The sequence below is a fragment of the Camellia sinensis genome, chromosome 11, assembly GCF_055761805.1.
Source record: "Camellia sinensis isolate YWXY chromosome 11, ASM5576180v1, whole genome shotgun sequence".
Taxonomy (NCBI): Eukaryota; Viridiplantae; Streptophyta; class Magnoliopsida; order Ericales; family Theaceae; genus Camellia; species Camellia sinensis.
Genome location: NC_138971.1, coordinates 118,740,041 through 118,750,879, shown reverse-complemented (window position 1 = coordinate 118,750,879; position 10,839 = coordinate 118,740,041). Strand labels below are relative to the sequence as shown.

At 35.9% G+C, this 10,839-nt stretch overlaps 1 protein-coding gene across 6 annotated transcripts; it reads right to left on the bottom strand.

Annotated features, from left to right (window-relative positions):
- Positions 1–1,499: 1,499 nt before the first annotated feature.
- Positions 1,500–9,678, bottom strand: LOC145802100 (alpha-1,4 glucan phosphorylase L-2 isozyme, chloroplastic/amyloplastic-like). 6 transcript variants are annotated; one of them, XM_082894595.1, is made up of 5 exons: positions 9,539–9,678; positions 9,219–9,393; positions 5,050–5,103; positions 4,427–4,599; positions 1,500–1,772 (listed from the first exon to the last, which is right to left on the bottom strand). In XM_082894595.1, exons 2-5 carry the CDS (start codon positions 9,337–9,339, stop codon positions 1,713–1,715), a joined length of 408 nt encoding a protein of 135 aa, XP_082750721.1. In that variant the 5' UTR covers positions 9,340–9,393; positions 9,539–9,678; the 3' UTR covers positions 1,500–1,712. The 6 variants fall into 6 exon arrangements, with proteins under 6 accessions (XP_082750721.1, XP_082750723.1, XP_082750718.1 ...); XM_082894597.1 differs by having other exon boundaries at positions 5,054–5,103; XM_082894592.1 differs by lacking the exon at positions 1,500–1,772 and adding an exon at positions 3,770–4,243.
- Between the last annotated feature and the right edge of the window lie 1,161 nt (positions 9,679–10,839).

Sequence of the window (10,839 nt, the reverse complement as noted above, 5' to 3'; positions counted from 1 at the left end):
TCCAAGCTACACCGGATGGATTTTTCACGAGAAAGATTTATCGATGTCTGTGCCATTGAATGGAAATATCAGTGATTCGAATGATGGCGATGATGTCAATGAAATGATATATGAGGGGTTCGGACTTCTTCCACTAAGCTTGGTATGTGTAAACATTTATTTTATATATGTAAACAATTTTTTTTTTTAACAATTCTTATCTTTTTTTTTCTCTCTTTTTCCTAACTTGTCTAGATGCATAAGTGGTTGTTTTGAAGAATGTTACTCTGCAGGTGGTGGTTGAAAGGTATTCAAAGACAAACCACCTTGAGATAGAAAAGAAAAGGTATACTTGTCCAAGAGCAGGAGCATTACTTGTTAATGATATATTTGTCCAGAAAATATGCTCATCTACGAGCAGGAGCATTACTTGTTAATGGTATATTTGTCCAGAAAATATACTTGTCCAGGAGCAGGAGCATTACTTGTTACTTGAAACGGTTACTGTGTTTAAACATTTAGGTGTTGTAAATGAGTTTCCTTTTCAATTTTTTCACTACAACAATCTACACCTTTGGTGACCACTTTTGGCTACTAAAACATTTTTAATCGCCAAAAGCTAGCCCTTTACCGACAAATTTTCCTGTTGGTCGGCAATGATTTAATTTTTAGCTACTAAATTTTTTTAGTAGCTTTTAGTAGCCATATGTTAGTAATTGGCGACTAAAAAAATATTTAGTAGCTAAAAATATGTCAATAGGCGGCTAAAAAAGTTTTAGTCAACATTTGCTTACATTTTAGGCTACTAATTTTGATTTTAGTCAGCGTACACAGCCTTTTGCCAACCAAAATTTCTTTTAGTCGCCAAAAACAGGTTTATTTATTGCAACCATCAATGACTAAAACACTATAGTCGTGGATGGGTAGTTAGTACCGAGAAAAACATTTTTAGTAGCCAATATTAAATAAACAGCTACAAACTTTTAGTCACTATTGATTACATTTGCCGACCAATTTTTATTTAGTCGCTAAAGGTAGGGAATTTTTTTTAGAGGAAAATATTGGCGCCCTTCCCTCTTTCTTTCACACAGATCTTTTGTCTGTTTTGTCTCACAAACACACAGACCACCAGTACACCAAACCAAACGCATGCTCACTAACGGTCACCACCTCACCATCACTGGCCACCGTCGATCACCATCTCATTGTCGCACGTCGCCACCGCCGCAAATCACCACCTCTACTACTGCAAATCACAAGTTCTTGTCCCTCTCTCTCTGTTGCTCTCGATCCTCTCCCTCCCTGTCGATCTGGGTCTCTCTTTCTCTTTCACTGTCTCAAGCCATCTCTCTGCTTCTCTCTCTCTCTCTCCTCCTATTTTTCGATCTCTCACAGTTCATATAGGGTTTATATGACTTTTTTAGTTTAATTTTGTGTTGATTTCGTAAATGGGTTTGATAGAATTGTTTTGTCACGCCCTCAAAATAAACCCATTATATATATATCATTGACATGCATTATTTAAAGAAAACAATTTATTAATTCATTCATCAGAGTATTACTAAATAAAAGCATTACATGTAACATCAAATTAAATGCCCTACGGGCTAGCATCTTTCCAAGCCAACACTTGGACACAAAAATATGAGTTCTAACTCAATACAAGTAATGCCCTAGGCTTGAATGTTTACATGTACTAACAAATAGAAACAATTAACTAAAGATAGTCTTCTTCAAATCCAAAAGCCAAATCCTCCCAAGCTAAGTCCTTGGAGGTAGCTTATCACCTGAACCTGAAAATGATGTTCCCATAAAGGGTGAGCCACCGCCCAGTAGAAAAATACTAAACCAAATATAAGCATTGAATAAAGCTATAGCATTCAATAGATGGTTAACCAAGATAATCAATTATAACTTAATACAGTCTTATGACACTAACGTCTATGACATGTTTCAATTCCCATTATTAACAATAAGGCTCAGAACCTGGCCAAACTTACAACAGTGAACTATATAACATATTCACATTACTTCCAATATCAACAACACAGATGAGACTCAGGCTCAAATCAAAACACTTCATACTTCCCGTTTGATACACATTTTAGTGCTGTATCAATAACATGTAAAAACACTTCAATATAATAAGCACACATAATAGTGATGCTAATGGAGTCCATCCCCTATCTCCTCCCAAACAAAATCCGGTTTAGAGGTCCATCCCCTATCTTCCCCTAAACCGTGGAGTACATCCCCTATCTCCTCCCAAACAATATGCATATGCAATGCTCAATCAATACATGTATTTTCTGTATTAATTCAATAGTCTAAATGTATGACTTAAACAAATTGATTAGTTTCAATTTTCCCTAATCCACATGCAATGTCTACAACAAACACGACTATCCTCCACCGATAGCCCAAAACAGGTATTTCTAGACTGGAAATAAATATATCAACAATTCAATAGGCGAGTGATTTAAATTATCCAACTACACCATTTAATCAATGAATTCCTCAATTTCATGAATTTAACCAAATTTCCCAATTTCCTTAAATTAATTATACAAATTAATTTATTAAAACAACTAGGGTTTTTCCCAAAATTATCAAAGTACTCCCAACATATCAAAATACCAAACCTTAGAACAAAACTTATAAGATGGAGTAGGAAATCCCTACCTCGAAGAAAATAACCCGAATGGAGAAGACGGAGATGATGACCCAAAAACCCAAGTGCTCCAAAACTACAAACTCTCAGATTAAAACGAAGCTCTCGACTCACTCTATCTTTTTAATAAAGCAACTAGGGTAGAAACACCCTAAAAGTTGATGAAACCTAAGAGAGAAGGTGAGTAGAGGGAGAGAGAACTCGGAACTAGGGTTTTAGGATCAAAATTATGTGAAAAAACGTTTTAAAAACCGCTGCTGCGTATATAAATCCGACAGGCTCGCTCGAGCGAACACTTGGTCGCTCGAGCGACCAGACACACGAAAACCCCGCTCGAGCGAATAAAATCTCACTCGAGCCAAGAATGCAATGCTTCAAGTCTGCAACCCAGGAGCACGCTCGAGCGACAGAATTCTCGCTCGAGCGAGGAACTCGAAAAACAAACACCACGCTCGCTCGAGCGAAGAAACACTGCTCTCAGGTCTATACTAGACGCAATCGCTCGCTCGAGCGAAGAAAATCTGGCTCGAGCCACCAGACACAAAATACAACCCTCGCTCGAGCGACCAAGCCCTTGCTCGAGCGACCAACCCAAAAACTGGACAGCAACACTTGGTTTCCAAACCCAACCAACCTGAAACAAACCTGCCCAACACATCCTATAACTCCAAATGAGAAAATAAAGGACGACAACAACCATTATACAATGACAGAATCTACGGAACCTAAGTCCGGATACCATAATCAAATGGGAAAAGACCGGGGTCGCTATATGTTTGATGTCTATGAAATTATGTTATTCTTCATGTCCAAAATTGGATTGATTTTAGTTTTATGGGTTTGACGGACAAAGAAACTCTCTGTCTCACTCACTCTCTAAGTTGCCAATTGGTTATTAAGAAATATCTAAACAGAACTTTTGATTTGTTATAGGGGTACTCAATTTACTTAACACATTATTATAAATAAATTCATAAATTAAATATGTAAGTTTCTAGCATTATCACAATGATATCATGGCATACTTTAAGCACCTCAATGAGTCATTATGATTAACTTCAAAAAACTTGTACACATTTCCCAACACCATAATAATAAAACTTTATGGCAAATGCTAGAGGCAGAGCAAAGTGTATACTATTGCTTCAACCTTGGAGTCTTGCCCTCATTTGACTCATCTCCAGGATATGAAACATAGCAAATCTGATAAAAATGCCGGGTTGCAGTAATCACTGGAACTCATGAAAGTTAAGTGAAGAAATGCAAAGAACATTCTATCAATAGGGAATGAAATTCCAGACAAATATGAATCCAGAACTTTTCAGCCTTTTTTAGTGCCTCATATGCTTTAGCATGCTCTCCAGCATTAAAAACACGAAAATCTAAATTTTCTGGTGCAACTTTTGTGGACCACAATCGAAGGTTAATAGTGGTTTTAGTTTTATATCCTAGTATGGGGACATCATAGGAAACAACTATAATATCTTCTCCTCCAACCCATTCTTTCTTTCCATCTTCACCAAGAATAACTTCACCATAGAATTTCACTGGGTAAGAGACATCATGTCTTACAATTTCCCAAGGATTGCCCATCTGATGAGGGAAACTTTAATAAGTCAACAGATAAGAGAAACCTAAACATTGAGAAAACATGTAGTTCTTGAGAACAAATAAGCACAAAGTTCTTGCTAAAGGCTTATGAAATTGGAAGCATGTGAATTATGTTTCACTCTATTAAGTTTTTCTGCAAGAAAAAAGAACTGAAGCAAATCATACCTCAAGCCAACTTTCTGCAACTTCTTCCTGACCATCTTTTGTAATGAGCTGTTTGAACAAGCCATAGTTGTATCTAAATTTGTAACCCCATGCAGGTTCAGTGTTGCCAAAGAGTCTAAGAAACAGGAGGCTAGCCGCCCTGATCCCCCATTTCCAAGTGCAGCATCTGGTTCCTGTCAATGAAATAGTTAACAGATTCCAGAAAGTCCCAATGTATTAGATAAATATACCCCAATGTATGCCAAATCTTGAAGCATATTAATTTTTGCAGCTTGGTGAGGGTTTAAATGCGGAGACAGGAAAAATATCATGCAACAGGATTATCAAAAGTGATAACAGATAATGTTATGGCCACAGAAGTGTCGTGCTGTGACACGTGCATCGTGTGAAAACACTTCTACATTCTTTACCACACCATAAAAAACTAGTAAACAAATAATCTAAATTACATGTGACACGAATATCTCCAAAACTATTTTTCATTCATAGTTTTCGTTCGTTCTTTCTTTCTTTCTTTCTTTTTTCTTCTTTTTGTTCTCTTCTATAATTTTTTTCACAAACCCAAAATAATAATTTATAATTTTTTTCACAAACCCAAGGAAATTTGAAGTTAGAAATGTTACCTACCACCATGCTTACTTCATCGATATGCAGAAATGAGTGTGCAGCATATGATTCTGTATAAATTATTGGAAATTCAATTTAGTAATAGGAAGAATTATTAGAGTATAGTAGTCAAAGGGAAGAAATGGGAGCTTCAATTCAATGTGAATGAACACTAATGCATATATGTATGTATGTATGTATGTATGTATGTATGTATGTATAAACATGTGTGTGTGTGTGTGAGAGAGAGAGAGAGAGATGAGTAATACATCCCTATGCGCAGTGGTAGTACACCAGACTCCCGCATATCATCCCTATCACCGCCTTCCCTCCTCCTCCTCCTTCGACGCTGCTGCTGCTCTTGCACTCCGGAGCTCTTTCCATTCACAGGGCAGCCTCGTTTGCTGCTCGCTGTCGTCTGCCGCCGCTCGCCCTCGTCTGCCGCTCTCCGTCGTCCACAGCCGCTCGCCGTCGATCGAGAGACAGAGAGAGGTAAGAAGAGATTAAGGATTTTTGGTTTTGGGCAGGGGGGAGGGGGGTTTTGAGATTAGGGATTTTTTGTTTGGGGTTTGGGATTTTTGGTTTTTGGCGGAGCGGGAATGGGAAAAAAAAAAAAAAGGGAAACAGAGCGGGAATGAAAAAAAAAATCAAAATCTTTTTTTTTTTTATCACAAATGAAATTTAAACAACAAAACAACGTCGTTTAACTCAAAAATTTTCATTTTTTTTTAATTACTAAGATTGAAAATTTATTTGTTTCATTTTTCATTTTAATGAAAAAGAAAATTTTTTTTTTTTTTATTTGGTAGAAGTAGGGGTAATATTTTAATGAAAAATATTTTCCACTAAAATAAAAGTTAATTTTTTGTGGTCAATGAAAAATATTTTTCTGCGGCCCATTTTTTTTTGTTACTAAAAATCATGAACTAATTTTTTGTGGTAGAGAAAAGGGAGCGGCAGTAGTGATGAAGGTGGTGGATAAGAGATGATGGTGGTAGTGGTGGTGATAGCGAAGGAGATTAGTGGTGAAGTTGTGGTGGTGGTAGAGTAGATGGAGTGGCAGGGGTGAAGGAGAGGTAATGGTAGTAGTAGTGGCAATAGTGGTAGTAGTGGTAGTGGAGTGGTGGCGACAGTAGTAGTAATGGTAGTCGTAGAGATGAAGTGGCGATAGTGGTAGTAGTGGTGGTAGTGGAATGGCGTTTGCAGAAGTGGTGAAGGTGGTAGAAGAGATGGGTGGTGAGAGAGAGAGATAAGTGAGAGACAGATAGAGGAGAGAGAAAGAGAGCGAGACAGAGAGAGAAACAGAGACAGAGTGATGAGCGAGAGAGAGACAGCGAGAGAGAGACAAAGTGGTCGCTAAAAGTGCATTTTCTTGTAGTGGATTGATAAATCGAGAGGGAGCTCAGTAAATAGAAAAGACGAGAGTGAGAGAATGAGCAACGCGAACACAGTGAGGGAGAGAGAGAAAGAAAAAGAGAAAGAGAAGAGAGAGAGAAAAAAAAAGAGAAAGAGATAAAGAGTGAGAGAGAGAGAGAGAGAGAGAGACAAAATGAGAAAGAGATAGAGAGTGAGAAACAGAGAGAGAAGAGAGATGAACGAGAGAGACAAAGATAGAGAGATAGAGAGAAGAGAGATGAGCGAGAGAGACATAGAGAGAAGAGAGATGAACGAGAGAGACAGAAAGAGAGATAAAGATAAGAGAGATGAGCGAGAGAGACAGAGAGAGGTGAGAGAGATAGAGATAAGAGAGATAAGCGAGAGAGATAGAGATAAGAGAGATGAACGAAAGAAACAGAGAGAGAAAAAAGATGAGAGAAGAGATAGATAAGTAAGAGACACAAAGAGAGAGAGACAGATAGACAGACAGAGAGAGAAGAGTGATGAGTGAGAGAGAGGAAGATGAAAAAATAGGTGAAAAGATATAGACAAATAGAGAGATAGAGAAAGAAAAAGAGCGAAAAGAGATAAACAATAGAAAGACAGAGAGAGATGAGCAAGAGAGAGAAGAGAGACAGAGAGAGAAGAGAGACAGAGAGAGATAGAGAGAAGAGAGATAGGCGAGAGACACAGAGAGAAAGAGAGAGAGACAGAGACAGAGAGACAGACAGATAGAGAAGAGTGATAAGTGAAAGAGAGAAAGAGAAGAGAAACAGAGAAACAGAGAGAAAGAGAGAGATAGAGACACAGAGAGAAATAGAGAGACAGACAGACAGACAGAGAAGAGAGATGAGCGAAAGAGGCATAGAGAGAAGAGAGATGAACGAGAGAGACAGAGAGAGATGAGAGAGATAGAGAGAAGAGATATGAGCGAGAGAGATAGAGATAGAGAGAAGAGCGAAAGAAACAGAGAGAGAGAAAAGAGATGAGAGAAGAGATAGATGAGTAAGAGACACACACAGAGAGAGAGACAGATAGACAGACAGAGAGAAAAGAGTAATGAGTGAGAGAGAGAAAGAGAAGAGAGAGAGGAAGATGAAAAAATAGGTGAAAAGATATAAACAAAGAGAGAGATAGATAGAGAAAAAAAGTGAAAAGAGATAAACAATAGAGAGACAGAGAGAGATGAGCGAGAGAGAGAGAGAGAGACAAAGAGAGAAAAGAGATGAGAGAGATAGAGAGAAGAGAGATGGGCGAGAGACACAGAGAGAAAGAGAGAGACAGACAAACAGACAGAGAGAAAAGAGTGATAAGTGAGAGAGAAAAAGAGAAGAGAGACAGAGACACAGAGAGAAAGAGAGAGACAAAGACAGAGACACAGAGAGAAATAGAGAGACAGACAGACAGAGAAGAGTGATGAATGAGAGAGAGAGAGAGAGAGAAAGAGAGAAGAGAGATAGAGACACATAGAGAAAGAGACAGACAGACAGACAGAGAAGAGTGAGAAGTGAGGAGTGAGAGAGAGAAAGAGAAGAGAGACAGAGACAGAGCGATAGAAAGATGAAAAAATAGGTGAAAAGAGAAATGTTCAAAAGAGTAAGACGACGTCGTTTTTTTTTTTTTTTTTGGGGTGACTAACCTTGCTTGGTTGTGTTTTTCCAAAAACACTTTTCAGAAAATTTTACTTTCTTGTTTTTCGTGTTTTTTTGTTTTTATTGAATTTTTTTAATATTTTAAGCAATTTTTTTTACTTTTTAGACATACCTAACATAAATATACCTAAAAAGTAAAAAAATTGTGAAAAAAGCCTTTTAAAAATTCACTAAATACCAAAAATAGAAAAAAAAAATTCGAGAATTCAGTAAATTTTTTATATTTTATGTATTTATTAAATTCTTAAAATATTTTTTCATGAATTTTTTACTTTTTAGATACATCAAAGTAAAGTGCATCTAAAAAGATAAAAAAAATGTTTAAAATTTCAAAAATATTAACTAAAAATAAAAAAACACGAAAACCAAAAAACTGAGTTTTCAAAAAAGTTAATCCAAAAAACTCAAACCAAACACATTGAGCATTTATTTAAACCATTTTGTAACTATATATGAAGCCGTCTCAAAGCCACAATATATATATATATATATATATATATATATATATATTTTACTTTTCTTTTTTTTTTTTGGAACAGTACCTATTACAGTCGCAAAAAACTCTTCTTTTTTTTTTTGCGACTGCAGCTGGTACTGTCGCAAAAACTCTATTTTTTTTGCAACAGCAATCTCTGCCGTCGCAAATACTCTTCTTTTTTTTTTGTAACAACAACTTCTGCTGTCACAAATACTCTCCTTTTTTGCGACAGCATTTTATGCCGTCGCAAATACTCTATTTTTTACGAAGGCAAGTTGTGCCGTCTCAAAAAGTCACATTTTTTGGCAACTTCAAGCTGTGCCGTCTCAAAAAATGACTTTTTGAGATGGTAAATGTGCCGTCGCAAAAAGTTTTAAGATCACTTTTTTTGTAGTGCAAGTAACAGAAGAATTAAGATCATGTTTTTTTTTTTTTTTTTTTAATCTCAGACCTGAAATCATCTGAATCAAATAGCTCCATCATATCGAACACCAAATGTATAAATCCAGGAAATTGGTCAAAAACTTGCAGTTGATTCATGAGAATTTCTGTGGACTTGCCAAAATCATGCCTAATCAATTTTTAGAAACATTTCAATAAACAAGATTCTGAGAAGAAAAAATAATGGCATACATAGAGAGAATTTTTTTTAATAAAAACCATGAAATTGCAAACTCACTTATGCAATGCCTCAAGGTACTTCCGCTTCTGCATTTCAAAAAAGATAAGCTTAGAATCGTCTTCGGCTTCCAAATTACAAAATAAAGAACGGTCTCTCTCAGCCTCATCCCAATTCCCATTAAGCACCCCTTCTTCAAAGTACGTGATGTCAAAGAAGCTACGTGACTCGAAGCCTATTGCGAGAGAAATTATTAAGAAATAAAAAAGAAAAAGAAAAAGAAAAAGAAGGAGAAGCAGTAATGTTCTGAAACAATCGAGAAAGCAACAAGGAAAATTCAAAGACAAAAAGGGAAGCAATGGTTTGGAGTAAGAATTTACATGTGACAGGTTGAATTGAAGTTTTCCTTCTGAAGAAACTGCATGATCATGTAGATCTAGTCCTGCTTACTGATTCCAGGCATCATGTCTCTTGTTTCTTGCTCTGAATTCAATAAGGCTGCTTGTTATTGTCTGTAAATCTGCATGTAAAGAATAAAACAAAATCTATTAAGAAAGGAAAACCTTTTGTTTTGAGAGAAAATGTTTCCACAAAAATATTCTTGAGAATGAAAAAAAGAAACTTTTCGGATTGAAGAACCAACTAAAGAAGGATGACTTTTTGAATTTAAAATCAAACAGATAGTAGAATGAAATATGTAAACACCAAGCACTGATAAAAGATGAATTTAAAATCAATAAAAAAAGGGATCCACAGATAAAGAAACAAAGAGCTTTCTCTGACTCTCCAACCAGAGTTCAGATTAAACAAAACAGACCATCTAAGAGTTGATTACATAACCAGAGATTCATCAACGAAACAAAGAAAAACAGAGAAAAAAAATGTAATAGAACACAGAGCTATATGTCTCCCTACTCTACTCCAAAATGTGCTTTCTGTTTGTCTTACCAAAAACAAAAAAACACAAGCACTCTCTATCTAAATACATACACTTCATCCTATAAGAACATGTCATGGAAAATGATAACAGAGAATTTCTTTGTTTTGATAAATCTCCCAAGAAAGTTTCTTGACAAAGAAAAACTTGACTTTCACATAAAATTTCTTCCAACGACTAATTTCTCTGGAAACAAACAGAATTTGATAATCCAAGCAAACGAAAGAAACAGAAGCATCAAAACTAAAATAAGAGCTAAGGCTAATTACATACAAGAACTTAATCAAAACATCTGATCACAGAAAAAACCAGCATTCTTGCAAAGCAAAAATGGGGTTTCACATATCATGGAACAGTAAGAGACTTCAACCCATCAAACTACTCGATTTCTAAGATGGAAAAATGGATGGGAAAGAGAAAGAAAATGATGTTTACCATAAAAAAACACAAAACATATATGATTGAAAGCTAAAGGTAGAGGTAGACAGACATCCCGAGAATTTTTTACCAAAACTCCGCTTTTAGATAGGATAAAAGTCAGTTTTTTTTTTTTTTTTTTTTTTTTTTTTTTTTTTTTAGAGAAATGTGGGGAAAAAAAATGGTTGGTGTAACTCAAAAAAATTTAAAAATTTAAAAAATTGATTTTTAACCTGATTATCAAAATAACCAAACGTTCTCTTCGCTTTTGATTCAGTGAGGGATGAATGATTTGAGTGACGTGATATTTTTTTTTCTTTATTTCAA